The sequence below is a fragment of the Hypoxylon fragiforme genome (assembly GCF_022984875.1).
Source record: "Hypoxylon fragiforme strain CBS 206.31 chromosome Unknown GGS25scaffold_2, whole genome shotgun sequence".
Classification (NCBI taxonomy): domain Eukaryota; kingdom Fungi; phylum Ascomycota; class Sordariomycetes; order Xylariales; family Hypoxylaceae; genus Hypoxylon; species Hypoxylon fragiforme.
The window spans coordinates 1,822,281-1,849,292 of NW_026054757.1; the positions used below are offsets into that span (position 1 = coordinate 1,822,281).

At 48.4% G+C, this 27,012-nt stretch overlaps 8 protein-coding genes across 8 annotated transcripts; 5 read left to right on the forward strand and 3 right to left on the reverse strand.

The window, feature by feature from the left end:
• The first annotated feature begins 547 nt into the window (after nt 1-547).
• GGS25DRAFT_121894 (PLC-like phosphodiesterase) lies at nt 548-2,280 on the forward strand. Its single transcript, XM_049256135.1, has one exon. The coding sequence runs from the start codon at nt 733-735 to the stop codon at nt 1,894-1,896; it is 1,164 nt and encodes a 387-aa protein (XP_049120063.1). The 5' UTR covers nt 548-732; the 3' UTR covers nt 1,897-2,280.
• On the forward strand, nt 2,281-4,391 carry GGS25DRAFT_121895 (uncharacterized protein). The gene is made up of 4 exons (XM_049256136.1): nt 2,281-2,868; nt 2,947-3,451; nt 3,516-3,562; nt 3,677-4,391. Exons 1-4 carry the CDS (start codon nt 2,664-2,666, stop codon nt 4,105-4,107), a joined length of 1,188 nt encoding a protein of 395 aa, XP_049120064.1. The 5' UTR covers nt 2,281-2,663; the 3' UTR covers nt 4,108-4,391.
• On the forward strand, nt 4,392-6,889 carry GGS25DRAFT_529192 (alpha/beta-hydrolase; the record flags this gene model as incomplete). The annotated part of the gene is made up of 4 exons (XM_049265257.1): nt 4,392-4,786; nt 4,849-5,224; nt 5,283-5,523; nt 5,588-6,889. Exons 1-4 carry the CDS (start codon nt 4,675-4,677, stop codon nt 6,887-6,889), a joined length of 2,031 nt encoding a protein of 676 aa, XP_049120065.1. The 5' UTR covers nt 4,392-4,674.
• Nucleotides 6,890-8,263: 1,374 nt separating this feature from the next.
• Nucleotides 8,264-9,218, forward strand: GGS25DRAFT_518190 (uncharacterized protein; the record flags this gene model as incomplete). Its single annotated transcript, XM_049263499.1, has 2 exons — nt 8,264-8,582; nt 8,749-9,218. The coding sequence occupies 2 exons, from the start codon at nt 8,264-8,266 to the stop codon at nt 9,216-9,218; spliced, it is 789 nt and encodes a 262-aa protein (XP_049120066.1).
• A 525-nt stretch (nt 9,219-9,743) lies between these two features.
• On the reverse strand, nt 9,744-13,984 carry GGS25DRAFT_475677 (DNA polymerase family A). The gene is made up of 2 exons (XM_049259726.1): nt 13,586-13,984; nt 9,744-13,506 (listed from the first exon to the last, which is right to left on the reverse strand). Exons 1-2 carry the CDS (start codon nt 13,791-13,793, stop codon nt 10,244-10,246), a joined length of 3,471 nt encoding a protein of 1,156 aa, XP_049120067.1. The 5' UTR covers nt 13,794-13,984; the 3' UTR covers nt 9,744-10,243.
• Nucleotides 13,985-14,728: 744 nt separating this feature from the next.
• On the reverse strand, nt 14,729-15,834 carry GGS25DRAFT_121965 (uncharacterized protein). Its single transcript, XM_049256138.1, has 2 exons — nt 15,337-15,834; nt 14,729-15,275 (listed from the first exon to the last, which is right to left on the reverse strand). Exons 1-2 carry the CDS (start codon nt 15,747-15,749, stop codon nt 14,903-14,905), a joined length of 786 nt encoding a protein of 261 aa, XP_049120068.1. The 5' UTR covers nt 15,750-15,834; the 3' UTR covers nt 14,729-14,902.
• A 606-nt stretch (nt 15,835-16,440) lies between these two features.
• Nucleotides 16,441-18,344, forward strand: GGS25DRAFT_121949 (MFS general substrate transporter). The gene is made up of 2 exons (XM_049256137.1): nt 16,441-16,889; nt 16,969-18,344. Exons 1-2 carry the CDS (start codon nt 16,568-16,570, stop codon nt 18,255-18,257), a joined length of 1,611 nt encoding a protein of 536 aa, XP_049120069.1. The 5' UTR covers nt 16,441-16,567; the 3' UTR covers nt 18,258-18,344.
• A 5,060-nt stretch (nt 18,345-23,404) lies between these two features.
• On the reverse strand, nt 23,405-26,871 carry GGS25DRAFT_475690 (chloride channel). The gene is made up of 4 exons (XM_049259727.1): nt 25,821-26,871; nt 25,615-25,767; nt 25,448-25,562; nt 23,405-25,397 (listed from the first exon to the last, which is right to left on the reverse strand). Exons 1-4 carry the CDS (start codon nt 26,658-26,660, stop codon nt 23,719-23,721), a joined length of 2,787 nt encoding a protein of 928 aa, XP_049120070.1. The 5' UTR covers nt 26,661-26,871; the 3' UTR covers nt 23,405-23,718.
• Nucleotides 26,872-27,012: the final 141 nt, after the last annotated feature.

The window sequence follows — 27,012 nt, forward strand, 5'->3', positions numbered from 1 at the left end:
CGCCCTCGAACATGAACCAACATCATGCATTCTGCGCACATCACAACCAAGTACAGTAAAAAATGTTGATCAGGTCTCCGATATGGTTACTAGAGCCCGAAGTCCAAAATCCAAAATGGTCCAATCGCCGCCATAGTAGCGAATTCAAGCGCTGCCAGCGGGTCTTAGTTCGTTTCAAAGCTGGCAAAGAGCTGACGACGTCCTTGCTTCTAACTCGTGTCCCCCGTGGAGGCGCAGTCCAGCGGGTGCCGGATACAACCCCCACAAAATATAGGATACGAATCTTCATCGAGAGGCTGAGAGCCTCTCTTTGCGCGTGCTCATAGCCACATGGAGGACGCTTGTCAAAAATTTTATCCATGTATTGCCCGTTATTCTCGGCGTCTGACCTTTGTTATGCCATTATTCCGTGAGGCCGAGTCCTCCGTAGAGGAGGCGCTCTTTGACCCTACCTACAACCTGGCACTTTCTACATACCTGTAGACTTCTGAACTTCTAGGCCTAACCAACCTTGTTGAAACATGTATTGTATGCTATGGCATGGTAGTTAGCATCCATACAAAAAGGTAATCCGCCCTTCTCGGGCTTCCTGTAAGTTTTGGTCTATGATTTCGTTCTCTCTTTTGTTACTTTCTTTCCTCTGATATACATCACATACCTACTATATTATTATTTCTTATTGTTCAAGAAATCAACATCCCCTTCTTTTCTCGTACATAAATTGCAGCCAACATGATTCCTTCGTTATATGCATTCTTGACTGCTACCGCCGCGCTGGCGGGGACGGTGCACTCTATGCCGCAAGACGGTAGTGGATACGGCGGATCGGCTTTCTCGACGACTTCTTCGTTCGCCGTAGCTGGCGTCAGCACGACAGCTTCCGCATCCGCGTCCGCCGCCACTTCGACAACCGCCTGCAATAACTCACCCGATCTGTGCAGCCGCTCGTACAGTGATATTACACACATGGGTGCTCATGACTCCTCCTTCCTCAGAGACGAAAGCACAAGCAACTCGATAGCGGGCAACCAGTACTTCAATGCTACAGTCGCCTTAGACGCTGGTCTACGTCTACTACAAGCTCAGGTCCACGATAAGGATGGGGTCATAGAATTATGCCACACATCATGTAGTTTACTTGATGCTGGCCCGCTCCAAACTTGGCTAGCATCTATAAAGTCGTGGATGGATGCCAATCCGAACGAAGTCGTAACGCTTCTCATTGTTAATTCCGACAACAAAGACGTAGCACAATTTGGGTCCGTTTTCAGCGGCTCGGGGATAGATCAGTATGGGTACACGCCGTCAGGCAACGGGTGGCCGACACTGCAGGAGATGATCAGCGCAAATACGCGTTTGGTCAGCTTTATTGCTTCTATCTCAGCGAATACCCAATATCCCTACCTTCTATCCGAGTTCGATCACGTGTTTGAGACAGCGTACGAAGTCACCTCGCTCGAAGGCTTCAACTGTACCATTGACCGCCCATCAACCTATGACACTGCCAGCGCCGCCATCCAAGCAGGGATGATGCCGCTCATGAACCATTTTGCGTACGACGTGCTTATCAGTTCGATCATGGTGCCTGATGTAGACAATATCGCGACGACGAACAGCCCGTCGACATCTACCACGGGAAATCTAGGGTTACACGCACAGAACTGTAACCAGGAGTGGGGCATCAAACCCACATTCGTGCTCGTCGATTTCTACAACGAGGGTCCTTCGATCGACACAGCCGATAGCTTGAACGGCATTACAGCCGTCGGCCGATCCACCGCAGGTCAGAAGACTGTGACAGTAGCCACAGCTACAGCTGGCCCAAGGCAGAGAGACCTCGGGATGGGCACTGGAGCACTGGTGGCTTTTATTGCGGCTACTTTGGTCCTTGCCTAGATTTACGGATCGAATCATGATGAGATTGATTGATAGATATATGTCAGAAAAGGCGGTTGAGCGTGGTGGGTTTTTTTTAACGATTTGGATGCATAGCGATGGCGTTGTACTATTTTGCGTTTTGTATAGGGGATATATCCTGGTACCTACCTAGGTTAGGTAGGTGTACATTTAAGTACTACATTATGGCGAGGGTGGGGGAATGTATATAAAAACATTCAATGAGGGCAACCGATCCCAGGTACTAGGTAATCTATGTCTAATACTACTAGTAGTACATACAGGATAATCCAAGGCTACTAGGTACTAGGTATGATGCAACTACTACATAGTACCTATACATACCAATACTATATATAAAACTAGCAAAGTTAAAAAAGACGATATTTAACAATATATATCCTAATACCTTTTCTTTTACACCTCACTCTCTAATTATGTATCCTTCAATTATTGAGTTAGTTGTGTCCTAAAACGATTTAACCTCATCTACTAGGTATGATGATGTAAAGCCCCTTACACGATGATATTCACAAGCGTTGTCATGACTCGGCTTGATCCGGCAAGTCCAACAAATTGTACAAATATAATATGAGAATTATCCGACGATAACTTGAACATGTTGACGTGACCATTCTTCAAGTTCCGCAGTCTCGTTCCCCTCTATTCTGATCCAAAACTCCAAGGGATTTTGACCTTCACCACCAAACACTCTATTCTAGGCAGGCGGGCTTGAAGATAGGGACTTCTAGGTTTCTGTGTTCGATATGTCTCGCATCTCTTCGATAATCGACCGCAGCTCAACTCCTGGGAATGTAGACGGTACACCCCCAGACCACTTCCCATCTGATGGGGGGGTATACGTATGGCGAACGGCCGTTGTCATGCCGTTTATCACCTTTATCTTCGTGGCCCTGAGGTTATATACTCGACTATATATAGTTAAGGCGAAACGTCTCAGACTCGATGACTGTATGTCACTGTACTAGTATCCGTTATCAGTTATCCGTTCATTGTGAAGCAGGCCATAGTGCTAATATTCCTTTTTAGGGGTTGTGGCCTTGACTATGATAGTCTGTACCGCCCACTCCGTGCTGATAGCTAATGCAACATATAACGGCATGGGCCTGCATGTATGGCAATTCACCGAAGAGCTCACCTCGCAATACCTTCTCTGGCTTGGCATCGTGTCCCTCTTTTATGTACTTGGCCTTTGCGGTTTCAAGAGCGCGCTTCTCTTACTGTACATAGAACTTTTCGGCGTGTACACAAAGTTCAAATGGACGTGCTACGGGACCTTGTTTTTCACCGTGACCTATCTATTCAGCAACTTGGTAATTGAGTTCTTGGGGTGCCATCCGATCGATAAGAAGTGGCATCCGGAACTGCCGGGGAAATGTGTCGACATCACCGTGTCCGTTATCTTCTACGGGGCTTGTAATATGGCCACTGATTTAATTATTGCCATCTTGCCCCTCACGATGATATGGAATCTACAATTGGCATCAATATGGCATAAGGTTGGGCTAAGCTTACTATTAAGTAGTGGTTTTATGTGAGTATACCTACTGAACTCCAATTGGCCAGTGAGCTGTTGCTGACAAGTTGTTCGTATGGAGTGCTTGGGCCTTTGCCGTAGTCCGCTGGGGATACGCTACATATGGCGGTAAGTGCTTGATTTCGAGAGGCATTTCTTTTCCTATACATCCTCGTTTCCGAGTATAGGCTATTCTTGGAAGTCATTTTCTATTCGGGCTATAACAACTGACTTTTAACTTAGTAACCTCGTCCCCCGATATTACGGGACTCGGTGGAGTGGCCTTTACCATGTCGATACTCGAACTACACACGGGCCTTATCTGTTGCTGCACGGCATCCCTAGGACCTCTGTGGAAAGGATTGGTTTCGTGGTGGGGGAGCTGGAATATCGTTGCTCACAGCGCAGGATCTTCATTGCCTTCTTTTGTCCGTAAGCCTGGCAATGGCGGGACTTCTGGCGGGACTGGGGGACCGAGTCACCTGAGCAACGGCTCGGCGCCCTCAAACAAGGGCGAGATGTCGCGTAACCAGGCAGCCCCTACGATGAGCTACCCAGGCACGACGCTGAACGAAAGTCGTGAAATTGTTTACGATTCTATGAGTACGCCTGGCTCGAATGTCAGCGCCTCTGTTAGAGAAGATGCACCTCCAAGACACGTGGAAGATGTTTGAAATTGTATGTCCTGAGATATTGGATACAGCTGTATGTCATTTTCTTGTTCCTGCTCTTGCTCTTGCCGAATCCCTTGCCGGTCATTCTAGCCTTTTCACTCAAATATCCGACTTTTGGCTGCGCCGTACGCCAAAAAAAAGTTAAATGGAACACCAAGACTTCGGATGGTGATAGTGCTCCGAGTAAACATCAGGTTACATTCTCACTATAGCATTTCCCGAATTCGAAGGGGCTATAGGCACCGCTTTCGGTTTAAAGTAACATTGCGATCACCGAAATAGATGCCCGGTAGCTCTTGGAGAGTCTTAGAGAGAGCCAACTTGAACCCTATTCAGACCTTGCATGAAGCAGGAATCCACATATATTCTCTAGCTCTTTCTCTGTGCCGTACGCTAGACTGTCACTATCCAACTTCCCATGTTCTTGGCTCTCGTGAACTCGTGAACATATAGGAAACATATAGGACATGTCAAGGAGAAAAGTATTAAATACCTATGTTTCCTCCCAGGTAACTGGTGATTAGGTAACTTTCACGATTGTCTTCAACCTTTCAGCTGTTCGCGATCATGATGCTGTGGCGATTGCTATTCCCGGCTTTGGTCCTCAGGGCTGTGGCCAGACCCTCTCCGCAAACATTGGGTTCGGGTGTCACTGTACTCGTCGAGAATGATCTCCAAGGTTCGCTACGCTGTTAACTGTCCTCGGTGGAGATGAAAACTCCTTGCTGACTTGTATGATAGGTATCAATGGTCCCACTCCCAATGCTGGGGTCTTGCTTCTGGAGGCCCATTCATTAGAGGATGCCAGCGGCGCCTGTGAAGCATTTGGCGAACGACTCTGGTCCCCTGAAACAGATGCAACGGAGATTCAAAGCGTATTAAACTATACGAAGTACCTGGAGTCAGGTTCGGGCCTCACTGAGTTCTGGATAGCATCTCAGAACGGCTCAGGCCGAACTATTCGAGCGGATGGCCTTATGTCGGCTATTGAACCATCTCAGGCTACTCAATTGCCAATCTTGTGCACGCAGTCGGCACCGTACTCTAACGAGACGTATGCAGACACGAGTGAAAAATGGCAAGTTACGGTGAACTCCAACAACGAGAACATCACAGGGTATGAGCCTCCTGAACCGCCGTATCTCAAGAGCCTACGTGTTAAATGTTTTTACTAGGTACCGTGATCACCTCAGCTTCCGCTTCTTAGGAGTTCGCTACGCTCCGCAGCCTGAGCGGTACACGGATTCTGTACCCTATATCGGCGCGGGCGACCAAGTGTCTGCAACAGAATTTGGTTCCGAATGTATCCAATCCGCGTATGGATTTGCTGGGTCTGAGGACTGTTTGTTCTTGAATATCTGGACTCCCTACCTTCCAGGGCCTAATTCACCGAAGGAGAAGCTAAGGCCAGTAATGGTGCGTACCGGAAGCTATCTGCCGTATATATCTAAAGAGATTCCTAACTAACACTTGGTCGCAGTTCTGGATACATGGAGGCGCTTTCTATGCTGGAAACGCCAACGACCCCATCACTGACGGAGGGAACCTAGCGTCTAGAGGGGATGTTGTCGTGGTTGGCATTAACTATCGGCTGGGCACAATGGGATTCTTGGCATTGAACGATGGCAAAACCAATGGCAACTTCGGTATTGGTGACCAAATCAACGCCCTAGACTGGGTCATAAAGAACATACAAGATTTCGGTGGCGACCCGAACAGGATCACGATATTTGGGCAATCCGCCGGCGCTAATAGCGTTCGAGCCCTGATGGGTTCTCCTAGAGCGATCGGGAAGTTCATTGGTGCGATACCTGTGAGTCCTCTGGGGGGGATAAACTACGGCGCAGAGTATGGCAAGTATTACACGATCGAGGAGGAGATGGAGGTGGTTGGAAATACGATTCTGGCCGAAACCGGTTGCGCGGACGCTCCATCCCCAGTGGACTGTTTACGAGGTGTACCGCCAAATGAGATCGAGGCCTTGAGCACCAGGGCAAGGTTCCTGGTCGTCGACGGCACTTATCTCACGGCAACCGAACTTCCATTAGAGGGGCCTACCCTCCCCTTTCGTATCATGATGGGCATTACTCGCGACGATGCGGCGCCCATGGTCACTTTCCCCAACACCACAGACCAAGCAGCCTACCTCAAAGCCAATGGATTCGAAGTGCCCCCTTCAGACCTCTTTCCCATCCCACCCATCGCCAATGAGACCTTGGCATTATTCCAGATGGCAAACCAACTGGCGACGGATGGCATATTCCGCTGCATAGACCAGGCCACGGTGTACACGGGCCTGCGGAACGACAGGTTCCAGCCGGTCTACTACTACGAGTTCAACCGAACGTACGCGCACCCCGGCTGGCCCAACCTCGACGTGTGCGAGGCGCCCATAACGCCCTCGCACCCCAACGGCGACCCAGACGGCGAGTACCTCAAGTGCCACTCGGGCGACCTCTACTACATCTTCGGCAACCTGGGGCGCGCCGGCCTGCCCATGCGCGACGAAGCGGACCTCCCCTTCGAGCAGTTCGTCGTCGACTCCTTCGCCTCCTTCGCCCGCTCCCTCGACCCGAACCCAACCGCCGACTTCCTGCAGGCCAGGGGCTACCTGAGCACCCTGGGCGAGGTGCAGCGTCCCGGGGGCACTTGGCTCCCGGCCACGAAGGAGGAGGGGGGTCTGACGATCCGCACGCTGCAGTGGCCGAGCGTTCACGAGCCGTTTAAGGAGATCAAGCAGTGCGAGGCGCTGGGGCTGGGGTTGGATTATTATGGTAGGTAAGTAGATGGAAGGGGAGGGGGGGGGGGGGCTGATATGATATATAGTTTAGTGTTAGGGTTAGAATTGATGAATATATGTTTTTTTTATTCAGCTTGAGGACTTATGCGTGACTTAGGTGTTGATTGTTAGGTGAGTTAGAGCTTGCCTTTGCTATTGATGTTATGGGGATAGTATAGTAAGTACCAGTGTATGTTAGACATATAGTAGGTAAGCTTTAAGGGGTGTGTTGGCTTCATCATGTATTGGTTTGATCACCCCTTTCTCTCTTTCCCCTTTTCACTGCCTTTGTTGGCTGTGAAGGTTTGTTGTACCGCTAGGTAATACAACGCGTCGCTATGGTATATGTAGGTTTATATAATAAGTAGTCTCAGTGATGGTTGTCCTTGCGTTGCTGTAGGTAGAGAGGTGGCTGTGATGTGATCAGGTACCTGAGGTACCTATTAACGATGATTGGAAGTTGAACGTCTTGTATTCAAGCAGCGTATTGACCAGGCCTTTATGGGTTTCTAGGTATGCCCAGAGAACCTCATACCTGATGTGTGTGTGAGTGTGAGAGAGAGAGATGTACGTAGCATATTTGCTTTTGGGGCTTGACCGTGACGATATCGTCTCCCTAACACTCGAATATCCCCCATATCGTTTTTTTTTTTCGAGGCGACAGTGTCGATAGTGTTTGTACTTGTCCTTGGCTACCTATCTGTGTACCGTACCAGACTCGTCCTCCTTTCAAGATCCCTCGAGAATATTGGCCTAGGTGCCTGGCCAACTAGTACCTACTTACTACGCAAACCTTGGAAGCCCTGCTGGCATATCTGTGTTGGCAAGTTTACACACAATGGGTCATCGCGTATACCTCCCACTTCGTTCGACTTTTCTTGGTCTAGAAATAGCATGTTGCCCTACACCTACCTAGAACTCCTCAACTTTTGCTTCTTCTTCTCACAAACCCAAGGACATGAACATCTCTGGTTTTCATTTCCTACCTTCCTATCTCTCTCTGTCTATCAAGACAACCCTACAAGTTCTATTCAACCTCTTTTTGATTGCCAACTTGCCAACTTGCCAACTTCCAATAAACAGACTGCTATCTATGTGTGAAGATACAAGATACGATACGTTGCTGTTCAATAAGGAAGGGCAATTTTTAATTCTGTGAGTGATATGTTGTATCTCGTCCACAGTGCCTATTACACGCCATCTGCCTACTACATAGGTACTTACCTACCTTTTACTTCTATCCCTCCCTCCCTCTCCCGCATCTCAATATCTTCTCTGCTCCATCACAGGCGTCCCTGACCTTCTACCGTTTACTAACCACACCCACCTCAGCAACCCCACCACCAACCACAACCACAGCAACAGCAACAAACAAACATGTCCACCACAGTAAGCCCCGACCGAATCCACATCGTCATCGCCGTCGCGCTCTCGACCTTCTTCGTGTCCATGTGCATCCTCTACAGCTTCATCCGCTGGGAAAACCGCCGTCTTCGCCGCCGCCGCCGCAGCAGCCGCCGCCGCAGCCGCAGTCCAGCCGGGACCCGCATTCGCACCCACGGGGGCAATGTCATCGAGCTCTCCGCAAGAGGCCCGAGGGGTATGAGCCATAGGCAGAGACGGTGGAGGAGAGGAGGAGGAGGAGGAAGAAGAATGGAAGCTCCGCGAGCTGGGGATCTGGGACGAGAAGCTGATGGTAAGTAGGTAGTAAGCTTGCGCTTTCGCTTTCGCTTTTGCCCGCCCCATCCATCCATCCATCCCACCCTCTTTTTCCCTCTCTCGACATTTTCACATTTTCTTAAAGAATTTATATATAAACCAACTAGGTTAGGTAGCTAACATTTCTTTTTACCAAAAAAAAGACTGGAGCCCCCGAGACCCGCGCCGCAACGCAATGTTCATGGACCTCACGCCCCACCCTCCCACCCCTTCCGCCTCCGCCTCCGCGTTTTCGTCTCCGGAGCGACAACAGCAGCAGCAGCAGCATGATCAAACGACATACGAGCCTATCAAATGTCCTGCTTCGTCGTCGACGGCCTGGCCTCGAGAACAGGAATCAGACGATGATGATAATGACGAGGCTAAAGATGGTAGTGAGGATGGGGATGGTAATAATGAGGATAGCATTAAGCCTGAGGATGGTGATGGGGGGAATAAAGGAGAAGGGGTGGGTGGGGCAGGAGAAGGACTAGAAGAAGGGCTAGGAGGGATAGGGGAAGGGGAAGGGGAAGGGGTACAAGAAGAAGTACTACAACAACAACAACAGCAACAACAAGAGGAGGAAAAAGAAGGGGAAGAACAAGTGGCGGGGCCAGCATCTGGTGGGGGGTAACTAATAAGGGGGGAAAGCCATCGAATCCAAGATTCTTGCAAGGGGGGGGCGCATTTTAAAGGGGTGTTCTACGGCATATTTCCTTTTCCTTCCTTTTCTTTTTCTTTTTTTCTCTTGCTATGAAGTTTTACCAGGCGTGGGGGTAATATGGTATGGCATCGACCCAGTCTCGGACTAATCTGGGAGTTCAGCATCACGATGCTGGCTTTGCTTGATCCTGTTGGAATTAGCAAAAGTGATACCTAAGGTCCAGGTACGACAGGGTATCTAGAAGCTGGAATGCGACATACCCGTACTTGGGCTGATACGAAACTTCTGGGATTGTCCGTTAGGTATCATGTTTCTTCTTCTGGCATGGCACCTATAAAATAGGCACACTAATCGATGCTTCTACCTACATGGAGTGATTACCTTTACAAAGAGGGCTTATTCGATAGGGGTTGTCTACCATTAATACCCAAAAACTCAAACTTCACACGAAACTTGAATGCATGGAAGTAAAAAGGACGACAATAGATACTACTAGGTAGATCACATAGATACTTAGGTATATTGCTACCAAAACTATCAGGACTCACATAGACCAAACCAGCCTTGCCAAAATCCAATCCTCTAACGGGAGGGTACAAGTACTTCACTCAAGCCGCCGAGTAATAAGCATATCCCCAAGAGCCATGCCAATACGAGGTATATTCTTAATTCGCAAGCAAGAGGCTATGCTTGCTTGCTTCATTTTCAAGATACATGATAGCATAAGCCCTCATTTCCCCCTTCTCATTATTATACACATTCCTTCCCTCCCCCGGCTAACCCGTCAACGCCGGTTTTGATGTTGATACATTGCCACTACTACCATCACTTTCGCGTTGAAAATCATAACCGCATTCCGAACGTTTCCCCCTTCGTTTTAAATGCAATACCGCAGGGAATATTTGACAAAAAGAAAGCATGTTTTAGGATTGTGTGAAGCAGGAGTCAAGTATATAGGCTGTTATGGCATGCCCATTCATTCATTCGTTTAGAGTCTAGTTCCCCGGTCCTTTCAAAGGGCGAGAAGGTAAACTTCCAGAGGGCATGCTGGGGGGCATACTTTCAAAAGTCCACTGGTCGCCGCTGAAATCCCGGTTCGACGTGAATTTCGCCTCGAACGGTACGTACATTTGCGGCATGAGCTGAGGCTGTGAGCTATACGGCATTTTCCTCTGTCTGGGTTGTTTCACTGTGTCGCCGCCAGCTGCTGACCCACTGCTGGAGCTCTTCCTTAGGCCCTTCATGATTTCACGGAGCTCCTTTTCGTCGTTCGTGATCTGGGCCTTTAAGAAAGTGAAGTCATCGGGATTCTGAGAAGCGTTCAGCTGCGCCATGACAGGTTGCCTAACCGTATACGGTATGTCCTTTAGTTTAGGGGCGTGGCGTGCTGGAACGATGGCCGGGTCGAGGTACGCTTCCGCTCCCTTTTCGAGTAAATTTTCAATATCATAACTCTCTCCTGGAGGAATAGGTGTAGCATGACTCGGCGTCACACAATCCATGTCCACCTCTTTGCGAAGAACGTGATCGATATCAATCGCAGAGAAGTATGCACAGGCTTGTGGCAAATCATCGATACCGACTTGTTGGGCAAACATGGCCCGAGTCCAGAGATTGGCAACTTGAAGAGCCATCGCTGCTCGATATTTGTCCTCAGTCTTCACGAGATATCTGATTTCATCATGGACACTGATAGCAAGACGAGCGTCGATGTTGAAGCGTCGGGTTAGATAGTCCATGGAGACGATCAACAGATGGAGATAATCGACACCCGATGACTGAATTGCCCAGTTGATTCGGGAAGTTAGATAGCCTCCTTTGCTGATGTATCTAGCCATCAAGGCCTCCGTGATTCCAGCGCCAAGGACCGGCGTACGTGGACGTTCTTGTTCGGCAAACTCTTCAAGCTTGTTGAATACAAATGACTCAGTTCCTCCTCTCCAAAATGGTCGTTGATATAGTGCCTTCTTGTTCGTTTTTGTGCCCTTGGTGGCATGATATAAATTTCCAGCAATCTCTGAAGTCTCCTTTTCAGACAGGCTTGGATTGAACTGCCTGAGTAAGGTGGAAGCAAACTTGAGCCCGGCACCGTAAATTCGGCCATAGTTAAAAACTTTGGCATCGTTACGTGTAATACCCAGGATAGATGCTGTGCGAGAGTGAAGATCGGTTCCTGCAGCTTTGGTGCCTTCCAGTGTCATGAAGCCGATGGCATTCCCACCGTGCATTTTAAATGTAGCATCCCCCATGACACTGGCGATCCAAAGCTCTTCGGAATCGACATCAGCACCAACGAAGCAGTATCCCGGGGGGGATTTGACCATGGACTTCAACTCAGACCCAACCCGGTTCTTCTTCGCGTTGCTGGCGGTCAGCCAGGTATTTTCGACGGCTCTCCTGGTAATAGTTCCCATAGGAATAACTTGAGGTAAAATATACCCTCGGTCATCCTTAGGTTCCTTACCGGACGTTTCTCCATTTGTAAGCTTTTCATTTTCGTAGACAACCATTTGAGACATAATCCTGTCTCGGGCGCTGATCCAGTAAGAGCATGAAGCATTCATATCGAGTGCCTCTTTCGCCAGAGGGTACTCGGATGATAATGTTTCATTGTTAAAGTAAACAAGATATCCCTTCGCCAACGGGTTCACACACCTCGAAGACGGCCCATCTTTGTGAGGGAGTTTGAAGTAGACTCCCTCCAAGTCGTTTTTCAAATCCTCTATCGGTTCGTCCGAAAGGTCACATCGGACAAGCGTTGTCGCCGCATATTTTGGCACTTCTGAAGGAGGCACCTTAAAGATCCAGCCATATTTGGTAGACCAGACCAAGGGATGGCCATCCCATACAAGTCGGAGAAGGAGAGGGGCGATCCGAGTTCGGACTGTGAGACTGATAGGGTCATCAACTTTCTTGAACAAATCTTTATACCATTTGGGCATTCCCGGCTTCTTCTGGCGAGCGGCAGGTCGGGGCGGATCGTTCTTTTTCTTCCCTTTTACCATCTTGATTTCCTGGCCAGACCAGTCCAATTGCTTCAACCAGGGATCGTTACCCCATTTTTCGGCGTCATCTTTGATTTCGAGCGCTTTCTCCGCAAGCGAAACCAGACGAGCTTGGACATCGTTGGATAACTTGCGATACGTCGCCTCCGCGTTGGCAATATATGCGTCCCAGGACTTGTCGACAGGGAGTATGACGGAAGATAGATGTCGCAACGCAGCAAAACTGACTGGATGGGGACAGACTTTGAGGAAGTTGGGGAAAACAATCTTGTAGACTCGGTGGGTGATCGCCACATCCGCTGCACAATAATCCAGCAGCTCGTCAAGCTTGCCGACAACTCCGGCCCTGTCTAATTCTCCGAATTCGTTTCGAGCGGCTTTGTCGATGGTGACGTTTAGATGAAATTGAGCGACATCGCGCAGAGAATTTATTGAACTACGCTCAACCCAAAGTTCCTCCTCGTCTTCACGATCGACTGCCAAGAGGTTTGCGAGCTCAATATTGTCTGTCTCTTTGGCGATTCTTTCTCGAAGTTCTCTATTTTTCTTGTGCTTCATCCACGTGGGTCGTTGCTGTGAGCACATGCCATTTACAGCGACGTGCAATGACATGGTGTCAATAAAAGAGTTTCTCGACTGCTTCAAATTGTACTCTTCAAGAATCCTTGCTCTATCGTAGCCAATATTGTGGCCGATGATAATGCGGTCCTTGGTTGGATCGCCGAGTGGAATTAGATGTCGATCGCACTCGGATTCTCCTAGTAGCCAAGGTGATAGCCAAGCATACCACGCTGTCGGACTCATTGCACAGGCCATTACAGCGTAGGAGCTTTCTTTCCACATTACCTCCACATCGAAGCAAAGCATATTGTCGTCAGGAGCATCGAGCTTTTCGGTCCGTCCATCAGGGTAATATTTGGTCCACCCGCTTCGTTTGACCCATTCTCTTGGGCGGGGAGGTCCATTTTGTCTCGCAAATTCTTTTGCGTATGAAAGGAAGGGCTCGGCGCAATCAACGCCTAGTTTATGGAAATGTTCATCCAAGGATTTCCCTTGGAGGCGTGGAACGTCAAAAGCAATGGGAGCAGTTTTATCGGTATTTTTTCCGAACAGGTCATGACGGTTCAAATGGTCTTTAGATAGTTCTATGAGTTCTTCTGGAGGCGGCTCACAACCTCTAGGGAAGATCTGCTTGAATACATGGGCACTGAGTTGTTGCACGCCTATTTCGTTGAATCTCGCCTCGGACGGTACTGTGACATTGGGTTTAGAGAGCTGTGGAGGAGGAGGAGGAGGAGTATCCCAAATTAAGAATTATGGACTGTAACTAACTTGCAAGACTTTTGGGGTGGTCTCGTAGAAGAGATTCACTGTGAGATTCATTGGCGGATTGCGCAACTGCGGCAGTAGTCTGCATTCTCAAGTGCGACAGCCATGGTTTGCGCAAACCATGAGCATGATTTTGCACTTGGTGTTTGGCTAGTCGCACAAAGGTCGCAGTGGGCGCGCTCCTTATGCGACCTTGTACAGGATGAAGCATCACTGTCGTCTCATGAAGATCATGGTGGGTTGGGAAATAGTAATTGTCTCAGTATATTTTTTCGATGTCGATTGCGCATGTCATGACGAACGATGGAAAACGGAGAATGGGGAGATGGAAATCTTCAGTGGTGATAATTCTGATAGCCCGAGCTTTGAAGATTTGATAAGGGGGGCTTTGGCCACCTGGATCCATAGAGTTAGTACTATTTAGGTATAGCCTGTATATCACCCCACCACACAAGCTACTCAGTGCCGTAACTACAATTGACATTTGATATTTGTCATTCACGTATTGATGCATATTACTAGTTATCCGTTTGACTTGCAATCATCATTAAAGGCATAGATGTATAAATGGTATACTTCGTACTACTAGAAGTAGCTGATATCAATCTGAGAGACAACTTGAACCATCTCCTGAACGACATAACATATGTACATAAGAAATAAAAATGGAAAAATAGTACATCATCAGGTCTACCTCACCCCTGACAATCATTTCGCCTATCTCTCCTACCAAGCGGAACAGATCGATGTTGGCTGCCGTCGAAGAACTTTACCAGAAGGATTACCTATCTGCTTCTACCCGAAGAACAGACGACATGGCGGAGCCCAAGTAAATGTATCATTCGATGTTGAAAATGATTCATCTCCAGCACCACGTTTTTTCCAGAAGGATTTGGACGAAGAGCTCTCTGGCCTTAGGTAGTACACCACGATATAGAAAAAGAAACCCCAAACATTGAATCCCTCTCAAGTAGGAGGTTTCCTTCCTAGAGGAGTAAGGGGGAGAAATCCGGGTCCTAATCACATAAGTGATGATGATTCTACATTCGAAAGAATCCATACCTACCTAAGTACCTGGACCTGCATAGTCGGCAATGACTCGACATTAGGTAGTCTGCTTGTACTTACCTACTTATTATCCACCAGAGACACTGCGAGAACCATCTCATCACCACGACAGGTCTGGACGCCCCCCTTCGAAACAAACACGAAGTCTCATGAAACAGAAGAAGAGCCAACCCTTATCTAAGTATCCCGAACCACAAGCCATGAAATTCCATATATATAGGAATCTAGGTAAAAACTTGGTGAACCGTCATGCTAGGGGAGCCGATCTGTGGCCACGAGTAACCCTATCCCATACGCGCGCACGACATCGAAAGCTAGGTTGTTGATGGGGGTGAGAGACAAGGAGGCAGGAGGGGGCCACACATCCCATCCAAGGGCTCGGTAGCTGGGACATGAGAGGTTTGACCGGACTGGCCCCCATGGAAAGACAAGATGGATGACGAATCTAGTCTCGCATGACGACATCACATCGCCGACGGCATCGAGCAGCAGTAATTCCACTAGGTATGTATGTAGGCAGGTACACATTCCACGCTTCTCCTGTGGGTAAGTATGGGTGTACGTAGGTATCTCATAGACATATGGATACCTCCTACTACTGCGTGAACATATTGTACGTATGTGACTGCCGACCTAACATCAGAACTAAACCCCTATCTATACAACGTGGTCTCCACCCCGCGTACGTATCGCAATAAGACATTTCCCTGATAATGAAAAAAAATGCCACGAGCTCTCGCGTACCTATTGCGCGGTGCGATGGTTGTAAGTTGTAAGTTGTATGTTGTGGGCTTGTATGTTGTATGCATTCAGCGAAACCGTCCACCGCCTGGGTTGAGGTAGTTAGGTGGTTAATGTAGTTTGCCTGCTGCAACCGGTTGCCGAGAAAAGTCTCGGGCCAATTTGGGCGACCCGGCCGACGACAAGCGAACTTCGAGTCTTGAGTCAAGACATCTCTGATTACCATGTCTCCCCGTTCCCGAAACTCTATATCGAAAAAAAAAAAAATGGTGGAGAGAGAGAGGCGAAAACGAAGAAGAAAAAAAGGAGACAGAGGGTCGGAGGGAGGAGGATAGCAAACTTCGTGTTTTTCGGACATTTATTGTCGCTGAACTCGCCAAAACCCCCTTCTGTCTCATTTTATTATCCCCCTATCATTGTCCTTCCTACCCCTATCTCTAAGTAGTGTTTGTTTCCTTCGTAATAATACTAGCGTGTCTACATAAATGAACACGACAATATAGTTAAATTAAAGACTATCTTTATCCGATTATTGTTTTGATGAATCCCTGATGAATCCGTCGAAAAATGGGAGAACCGTGGTTATTAATAGCTTTCGAAGACTACTTACCACGAAGGGCGTGCAGTTCCCTCGAGTAAGCGGAAACCCGAAAAATCGGATGCGGTAGCGCCAGCGCGGTAGATCGCTCAGCACCTTGTGCTCGCTCAGTTCGTGACACCGGCACGGAGCGTTGCACGGAAATAGTGGGGGCAGAAGGAGGAGAGAGGCAGGCTGGAGTAATGGAAAGGAGAAGAGTGAGCACACTGCTCCCGCCGTATGTCCTAGTACAGAAGGGGGAACAAGAGGCAAAAAGAGGAAAGATTGTGTAGTATCGGCAGTTGAGAGATCCAGATAGTCGCGTGCTACAGAGATCTCTCTCATTTATGCTCCCACATAAGTCTCAGCCCTTCCCGAAACCATCTGGAGAGATTTGAGGGTAGGGAGTCACGGCCAGACTCGATACTATGCACTGCCTCGATAGCTCTGCGAGTGATTGACCATGGCCACTCTATGGACCCCGTACATATAAATACGAACCCTTTGGGCTCGATGTTTCTCTAAGTCTAGTATGTTATAATCCTAAGTCGAGTCTCACCACCACCAGTCGTCGTCCCCTCTCAGAGTAAGAACGCTCTATGGATTCAAACATATTACCAGCAGCAGTAAGCGGGAATGTCAATGGGCGTGCATCATCGTCGTACAGACGAAAAGACAGCCTTGACGATACAGTCTGGAGTTGTGATGCGTCGACTATACCCAAGCATGACCTAGACGGCAAGACCCTATCGCCAAGCTTAAGAAAGGATGACTACCAAAATCCATCGAGCCTCGGCAGTGACTCAGAAATGAAGAGAGATGGGGTTGACCCGCGAGCCCATATCTTCCTCGGCAGGCCCATGTCAGTCATTCACGAAGTCGCGTTCTTCGTTGTTGTGTCGACAGCCAACTTCACTCCTCGTACGTCAAACCCTGAATCACCCTCCTCCTCTTCTCCTCTTCCAAGGTTATCAACGGCAAACTGATTGAGATTTGATAGATTCCGGTTTCCATCAAGCACTTTGCATTCTGCGACTTATAGGCTCTGACCTGGGTGTCACGAGCCCCGGGCAGCTCGTATGGATCATCGCAGGGTACGGCCTTACGGGGACGTTTATTCTCCTAGCAGGCCGTCTCGGAGACGTATATGGGCACAAACTCATCTTCCTCGTTGGAAATGGCTGGTTTGCCTTGTTCTCTTTGGTCGCTGGGTTGTCCATTTACACTCCCAAACCATATGCCGTCTTCCTCTTCGCGCGCATCATGCAAGGCGTCGGCCCAGCACTGCTAGTACCAAATGCAGTAGCACTATTAGGCGTCACCTATGTACCTGGACCACGAAAGGCCATGCTGTTTGCAATTTTTGGAGCTATGGCTCCAGCATCTGCCATAATATCGCCCGCATTTACAAGCTTGCTGGCGTTGGCGCGTTGGCCTTACGCTTTTTTTGCGCTATCTCTTCTATTGATCGTTATCACAGTTGCCAGCTTGCTCATAATTCCTGGCGGGCTGTCTCCCGAGAGAGGGAGAGTACCTGTACGAGGTTTCAAAGCCTTGTGTACCGAGTTGGACATCCTTGGTGCTCTGACTGGAGTTAGCGGCCTTGCCCTGATCAGCGTTTCGTGGAACCAAGCATCCGTGAATGGCTGGCAGAACCTGTACGTTCCAACGCTCCTAGTAGCAGGCAGTCTATTATGCGTTATCTTCGTCCTTGTCGAAAAGCACGCCAAAAAACCTCTAATACCACTCGAAGCTATCAACTCGGGTGTAGTTTTCGTCCTCGCGGCTGTCTTCTGTGGTTGGGGGTGCTTTGGAATCTATATTTATTACATTTGGGGGTTTTATGAGGTACTACGCGGCGCGTCGCCCCTGTTGGCTACAGCGATGCATAGCCCAATTATAGTCAGTGGCGTTGCCGCAGCTATTACCACAGGCATGATCATTCATCGAGTTGGGCCTGCCGTGGTAATGGCTCTCGCCTTGTTAGCTTTTACCATCGGTACTACTCTTATTGCGACAGCCCCCATTAACCAGACGTATTGGACACAGACATTCCTCTGTAACCTGATCATTACCTGGGGAATGGACTTGAGCTTTCCGGCGGCGACACTCATGCTTTCAGACCTAGTTTCTAGTGAACACCAAGGTATCGCGGCTAGCTTGGTCACGACGGTGGTGAATTACAGCGGCGCACTGGCGTTGGGCGTTGCTGGGACAGTCGAACTCCAAATCAATAATGGCGGTGTGACCCCCGAGGATATCCTGAAGGGATATAGGGGAGCTTGGTAGTGAGTACACTTGGACCCCCTTTTCTATCCTTTAAAAACGAGTCCAAATCAAGGCTGGAAGTTCCTAGCCAATCCGTTTGGGATTCGTTACTTTAGAGACGCCTAGAGTGGAAATAATAACTGACTTATCTCGTGTAGTGTAGCTATTGGACTGGGTGTAGTTGGTCTTATCTCATGTTCGATCTTTACTTGGAAGTTTTCAAAACGTCAAAGGAGCACAGGTCAAAACTGATCGGACCTTTGGATGTTAGCAAGTCCTTCAGCCTTGGCGTTTTCTGTCCACCTGGTAGTGGGCATTTGGTGTTTATTAGCAATAGCGATACTCCGTTTCCCGGCATGCGAAGGCTCCAACTGCAGCTCTGGAGTGATCTGATATTTACCTACCCAACCTAGTCCTAGGTAGTAAGAACTCGTTGATAACTTGATATAAGCATAGGCTGATTCCAACCATGAAGAGTAAATATAGTCGTGGCATATGTATGGTTACAGACTGTAGCTTTGAATAGCCCCGTGCCGCTTTAGTAGCCGACAGCAAAGCTCGGCTACATGAGCTTATGCGGTATATTGGCCGCAGTAGCCGAGTAGGGTTATCTTCCCAAGTGGCGACCAAAGAATTTTCGTTCGTTTGATGATATGGCTAACTTGCTTGTATGGTAAAATCCGGCATTACGCAAGACAGGGCAGGTTTTTCACCACAACAGTGGTAAGCCGATATTCAATATCTCGGGACATCTTGTAATTCGCTGCGGAATGCTGCGGTACGGAGATAGATAGCGAACGGCCGAAGAGTAGTACCAACTACATTGTGTACATGATAATGTAGTTACATACCTAGTAGTACATATAGGTAGTGCCCTCACTCAGCAGCCATGTCGGGAGATGAGGCGGCTAAGGCTGACTTGGTTGTAAACTCTAGATGTCATCCATTACATATTAGCACCCCTATGTTATTGTACCTACATGGTAGAAGACCATACGCCGGCAATGCATACGAGGCTCGGTTCCGCAATCTAAGATGATGGTCGTTCCCGCACGTGTGATATCCAGAAGTAGGCACATAGTATGTACGTTGAACGGTTGTAGAATACATACATCACATATGGATGCGTGTATGTAGTCCAAAATGTTACGTGGCCCACTGTATGTACAACAGCTGTACATTATGTAGTATTGGAATTCGGGCTACGTACCTCAAGGCTTCAAAATGTTTTGTAGAGGTATGTAAGCAGGGACAGCTTCAAAATCGTTGATGTTGAAGGACATTGATCTGGAATATCATTGATGTATTGTGTACATGAAAGGGCCGGTGGATACATCAGACTGTCATCAGTACATAGATGATAGTACGTGGGTACTTGTACAGAATACTACCTAGTACTAGGTACTAGGTACTAGGTACGAATATATTCAAGTTGGTAATTGAAGCTGCACAGGGCCACAGGCTACACATGCAATACGTGAGGGGGTAGCGGCAGGCTCTTCCAGGCCCAAATGGGCAACCGATAGTTTCGTTGGTTCGTTGGTGGGGGAGGCGCATCCAAGGAAATGTGAGGTGCATGTGTAAGAGAGGGGAGGTACACCTGTGCAGACAAGTCACGCCGTCACGGACTTAACGAATTATGTAGTAGTTGGACAGTCTTGGACTAACTACCTAACTACATAGCAGTAGTTAACTAGTAGTAGTAACGAGTAATAACTAATAAGCACTGGACCTATATAGTAGGTACATAACCTACCTATGTAGCCACTTTAAACGAAACCTCAAGCTCACCTCATCTCCTCGTGCCATAAAAATAAAGACGGAAGGGCGAGAACGAAAACTTACCAGTGCGATCGTGTAAAATGCGCCTCTTCCTTTAAAAGAAAATTCCGAGACCCGACGAAAAAAAGAGATTATTTTTGATTTCTCACCTTTACAACAACACGTAACAATTTTATTATTTGCATCAGCCAACGATGTCCGAGCAACGAAATGTGGGAATATCTTGACGAAGGAGAAGGACGATCATATTTCTGTCGCCAGGCTATTACCAGGATCCCAGGATACTAACCTAGGAGCTTGAATAAGTGTTTGCAGTGCACTGATCACACTGGCGTATTCTTTTATTTGTGAAAAGATACATACTTAGCAACTCCAAAGCGTAAGAGTCAATCATCGGGCCACGGGCAACAGACAGCAGGCGATATCAAACCACGACTGATAGACATCTGGACGATACAGTTTTGAAGGTTGCTATCAAGAGCTTCAAACCTGCGAACGATCAACTTCAAGTTCAGGTTCAGAGACAACCAGCTAGCTGGAGACTGACGACTCGAGAACGAACCAGAAGATTTAATAATTATTTTGTTACTATCAACCCCGATAAGCAGATAAGCCGGATTGAATGTCGAAAAGTAACAACGTTAAACAATAGTTAAAGTTAGAAATACTTTTGAAGGAGAAAGAAGGAAGAAGGAAGAAGGAAGCAAAATAAAAACGGTCATTGAAAACAAAAGCAAAAGCAAAGGCAACAATGGCCCAAAGAGGTATTATACTTCCATTTTAAACTTCAATATTTGATGTTCACTCATTTCCCTATCAAATCCATACCTACATACCTACATACCTACATACCTACATACCTGCCTCAGGCACCTTGATTTTATACCTTCAATGATTCCATCATAGTACACACATACACATGCACACAACACATTACGGAGTCTTCAGTCTCCAACTTCCTTCCTTTTCAAACCTCAAAATACTCATACTTTCCTGACTCAATTATTCATTCATTTTTTTTGTACAAAACACACAGTTGCAATACACAACACAGCACAGCACCCTGCATAGTACAGAACAATACAATACAGCACTGAGCACAGTCTGATTAACTACCTTTATCCTTCTCACAACAACAAAGCAACAATCGAAAAAAAAAACCCTCTCAAAACCCTGACTAAAGAACATACAAACTAAATGCGGATGGGTGGAAACTACTAGTAAATCTAGCGAGCCTAGTATCCCAAGCGGATCTTGACTCCTCTCACATTAGCGACGTTAATTCTCTCTTCGATATCGAAACCACCAACATATTCAACCGACAATTATTTGGCGATCCCTTCACTCTACCTCCGAATCCTCCTAATCCTAACCCCGCCGTCGCAAACCACCAATTTTATTCCAATAACTACCACCTACCTTCACTACCAGATTTATTCGCAGATCGCCCATTTCCCGATACCTTCGATCCTTTTCACGTCAATTCTTTCGCCCCGCGCTATCGCCATCATAATCCGTCATCACACACAATCACCACCACCAACAGCCACTACCAGGAAATTATCAATCCTGCCCCGGCAAGACCAGATCCCTCATTCCACAGGTCAAATTCCAATCAAAGTCGACAGGACCGTCATTCTTTAATACCCACGCGTCCCGAAACCCCCTCCGTTACTTCAACGCGAATACAACAATCGGGACAGTCGTCCACCACCTATAATCCCTACTCCAATTTCCCTCAGCCGAACAGGCTAGACCACGAACCAACCAGCGACGACTTCTACCTTGCTGCCTTGGCCGAAGGGAATTTCTCTTCGCCTTCTCTGCCAGCAATCAATAGCAGCCCCCTCCCATCTATCCGCACACATTCTTCTGGGCTGCCAAAGCCTCTTGAAGTTGGCGAAGGATTGCCGTTGACTCCATCTCACGCTCAAAGAACGAATAAAGCCGGTCCAGTTGATTTAACCAAAGAAGAGCCTGATCTTGAACCCGACGTCGACCCTACCACACCCACCATGCCTGCCGCCAGAAAGCGGAGTGCTGCTGCCTTGAGTAATGGCGAGGCACGCCCTGCTGCTTCCAAGCGACGACGACCTTCCGCGACGTCTCCATCTTCTTCTGGCCGGAACAATAAATCAAGATCCAAACAAACGGCCCAAGCCAATCGAGCCGCTTCCCCCTTGAACGTTGACGAGCTCCTCAATGGTTCTGCCGATCAAGATGGTCCTGAGACCATTGATCTTTCTAACGCTGTCGAAGTCCCGGAGGAGCTGAAAGCCCCCAAGGTTGACAACCGAATCAAGTTGGGCCAGTTCCAGTGCGTTATATGCATGGATGATGCTTCTCAATTGACTGTAACACACTGCGGTATGTGCAAGCCCTTTTCTTTACGTGATCTTGGATTTAAAAAAAAAAAAAAAAAAAAAAAAACTAACTGGTGCCACTTTTAGGTCATTTATTCTGCTCCGAGTGCCTGCACACAGCTCTCCACATCAATAACGTTAAGAAGACTTGCCCGGTTTGCAGAACAAAGATAGATCCAAAAGAAAAGAGAGGAAAGAACCTGAAGTCCTTCTACCACCTCGAGTTGAAGGTCATGACCGCCACTAAGAAAGGGAAGCGCCCTGCTGGTCCCTCGTAACCGATCGGTGGTTGTCGCTTCACTATCTGCTCCGATGTGGTGCGGACGCAGTTCAGACTAGAAGTGTACGATAACGTACGGAGGTCAAAAGGAGCAATTATAGAACGACGGTACGCCGCAGGGCTTTCTCAGCAAATACCCGGACTGGGACGAGTCCTTACAATGTACTAGTATCCCCCTCTCGAAAGGGGAGCATTTCACGACAACAAGAGCAATAACAACGGATGGGCATTTTCTCACACGGACGGACGCTGAATACGGTGTGAGAGTCATTCTGCATGGAAAGGGGAGTTTTGATTCAAAACATTAACGGCGTGATACCCATATCTTGTTTTTTTCTTTCTAATGGATCAGGAAATGACAGCAAAAGTGGCTTGCGCTTTGCTTCCTTTTTCCATCCGACGTGGTGGACACGGGTCGAGTACATAGAAGACAGTGTTTCGATATGAATAATAGTAAGTTACATATGCACTACTAAGTGGTAAGGCCACTGCTAAAGGATTGACGACTTCGTCTAAATCCTTCGTATGTGTACCTAGGTAGATACATGATGAGTGATTGATTCTTTTACTCGCTACTATCTTCTCTGGATCCAAGCGGTATACCTACTTCCCGCCCAGGGCCTCTACTCCCTCTATGGGTGTTTGCCTAGGTACCTACATGCTGCAAGCACTACAAACATCCTAAAGGTAGCTTGGTTTACGTGCTTCCTGTGTTCATTTCCTTCTTTTCTTTTACAAGTGTATTTATCATCATCATCATCATTATTATTATTATTATTATTATTGTTTATATAGATTTATCGGGTGTACCTATCCACGGGTATACCTACTTATATGTAGTCATATAAGTAACCTAACCTAGTAGATACCTATCGCATGGATACGCCCGTCCACGGTCCATCACCATCCGCAAGGGGGGTGAGCACGCATCTAACCTTAGTTAGGTAGGTACCTACCTAGTAAAAACAAAGAACCCGAGCCAAACAAACCAAAGCAAAAATTTAGGATCTTAAATAGCTACCTACCTAGGTTACGGTACCTAGGGTAGTAGACAAGGCTATAAAATCCTCCTCCTCCGATCCCCAGCCGTCCCCGTCTCCGTGAGCAAGCCCTCCCGATCGACCACCACCATCCCCTCATCATCAACACCATAATCAACACCGACATCCACATCATCAATATCCTCTTCCACATCATCGACAACAACCCCGTCATCAACGACCCCTACTACATTCCTCCCCCCCTGCGAATGCGGCCTGCCTCCTCCTCCTCCGGGTCTAGGAACCTCTTCGGCACCGTTGAGCACGTACCAGCAGTCCTTCTTGGTGAGGAGGCCCTGGAGGACGCCGCGGTCGGTGAAGAGGACGTAGCGGACGCCGAGCTTCTGGAAGTAGGAGACGGCGAGGTGGAGGGTGCCGCGGCTGGGGAGGGTGAGGGGCGTCTGGTCCATCCAGGGGCGGAGGTCGAGCGTGGTGCGGGGATCGGCGAGCGGCTGGTGGGAGAAGAAGGTTTCGGTTTCCGGGGGCAGGCTGCGTGGGGACTGGGTGCTCACGGCGAGGTTGTAGGCGAGCTCATTGCGGCTGATGTAGCCTAGCAAGATGGCGTCGCGGGGGTCGCTGACTACGGGAAATCCGCGGTAGTCACAGGACTCGAGGACGGCGCTGAGAGAGGCAATGGTATGCCCTGTAGCGGTCAGGACGACGAGGTCCTCGATGCGGGTCATTATCTGGGAGGCGGGAACGTCGGGAACGTGCTGAGACCCGCCGCCCTCGTCGCCAGAGTCCAGGAATGGGTACTCGTTGAAATGGATCCAGCTCTCGTAGATACCGCGCCGCGAGAAGGCGTCGCCAACCCACTTTGACAACATCACGGCCACCATGATGGGCAAAACGTATGATAACGCACCTGTAAGTTCAAACATAATGACCACGATGGAAACCGTCATGCGCGTAACGCCTGCGAGCGTTGCTGCTGCCCCGATTATGGCATATACACCCGGTGTTACACATGGCCGGCCGGCATCACAGGCACTGAAGGCGAAGAAGTCAGGGTGGTTGTGCTGCCAGATCTCCATGATAATGCCGACTGCCCGACCAGAGAGGGCGCCAATGGCCATAGAAGGTAAAATGATGCCGGCTGGGATCTGTAGGCCAAAGGTAATACTAGCAAGGAAAAAGCCGAGAACGGAGGCAAACAATAGTAAGACAATGGTACCAGCTGTCGCAGCTCCCGTCTTACAAAGACTGAATTGATCATCCAGAATCAGGGCGCAGTCGGAGAAGAGTGAAGAAACGAGTTCCGAAGATTGTGCTCGCATGTAGAAATTAGGATAGTTGATGAGTGCTGTCCAGAAGGCCACGATGACTACTTGGGTCAGGGGGCCGGGAAGCCAGGGCGTCGACTTCTTCCATTGTGCCACACGCATATTGGCTTTGATGAAGAGACCACCGTAGATGCCACCGAGGATGCCGAGAAAGGCGAATGGTAACACTTCGAAGTTGTGCCAGCCAGTACTGAACTTGACTTGGTATAACACCAGCTTGCCGGACCGGAATGGGTCGAACGCTTGCAACACAACGGCTGCTGTCATGGCGCACACAAAGCTTTGCCACATGGTTTTGTCAGGGAAGTAGTAGGACAGTTGCTCAAGACTGAACAATACGCCTCCAATAGGGGACCCAAATGCAACGGATATCCCTGACGCTGCCGCTGCCGAGAGGACCTCCCGTTTCCGTGCTACTCTGTCAGCATATGTATGTGGTGTCATGAATATTCGTAATACACACCTTCATTATTATTGATATTTGGGAATAACTTGATGAAGAGATTTGCGCAGCAGCAGGCAACATGTACTAGGGGGCCTTCTTTTCCTAGCCACATGCCCGATGCGACAGCAAGACACTACGGTTCAGTTAGTCATATGCAGTCTCAGGGGCATGAGAGTAAAACATACCAATCCCAAAGACTTAGTGATCAGTGTCCAACCCCCTAGGAAACGCCGAATGACAAAGCCTCCTAATACTGTCTTAATCTCAGGTATACCGCTATGTTTAGCATAAATCGCATACTCCTTGACGAGAAATCCAGCCCAGAGAGCAAATGTTACCTAGTTGCAGTGTGTTAGCGGACCGAGCTAGAAAATGGCATCGACGAACTCACAGAAAGAGATAGAAAAAAGAAATATTCCATGAACCACTTCCCGCCAGTAGATCTAATGCCTAAAGCAGCAGCCCAGGGCTTCCATCCCAAGCATTTGTCGCCCTGATCGTAACCGTAACAGCAGAACTGCTTATTAAGATAAAATGCGCCGCCCTCGGGTCCAGAGGAGCAGTAGCCTGTCTTGATGTCTCCTAACCAGTCCGAAGCTACATCTATAGCGGCTGCTAGTGCACCGACGGCGATGCCTGTTAAGACAAGGACGACCCATGCCTGGCTAGAGTCCAACAGCTGCTGTATATATCCGACTATGCCTGTTGCGCTAGAGTATAATACCCTCAAACGTTGACGCTCCTTTGTGTATTCGAAGATCCAATCAATTGCCGTCAGATCCTCATAACCTACTCTCCGGCCTGGGCCCTCGACATACCAATCCAGCGGAGCTCCATCTTTCGGACCGTTCGGGGGTGTACGGGGGATGTTGGCAGTTGGATCGAAGTTCAAATTATGTATTCGTGTCGGTGTGGTATCTCCGGAATGCGAACGCGAATGTGAACGCGCATGGGAGGGCTGGGGTGAAGTGATGCCTAGACGATTGCCGGTCAAGGTGGACAGCAATCGAGCTGGCTGGGTGAAAACGGACTGTTTCTGCTTTCTCTTGAAGCTCATGGGCTCGGCCAATTCATCTGTTAAGGGGTCGTCCCCTAGGATATCTCCATCGCTCGCATCGAATATGTTATCGAGCTCATCTCTTTCGTCATGGAGCTGGGCGTTGGGTGATCTGGAGGAAGAGGAGGAGCCTTCTTCTTCGTGTGTGTTTATGAAACTCCTGCTTGTTGCCATATCGAAGGCTTGAAGATGCGATATGCCATATCGCAATGTCTATATTTGCCTTTGTAAGGACTGAGTACCTATACACTAAGTACACTGAATCTTGCGGCTTTGCGATCGACAGAGCACCGCAACTTGGGAACTTTGTAACCTTGTAAAACGAAAGGAAGTACGTAAGGTTAGCACGTAGTGTACCTAGGTAGGCACTGGGCAGCTGGTAGGTTGGTAAAGGCAGGGATGCTAGGGATGTTTAAGTGCCCACAGCACTACCGATAAGCGATAAGCATGTGTGTAACGTCAACCATTGTTACTGTTACCGTTGACGTTACCAACCTTGAATGATCTTATCCTTTATCCTTTTAGC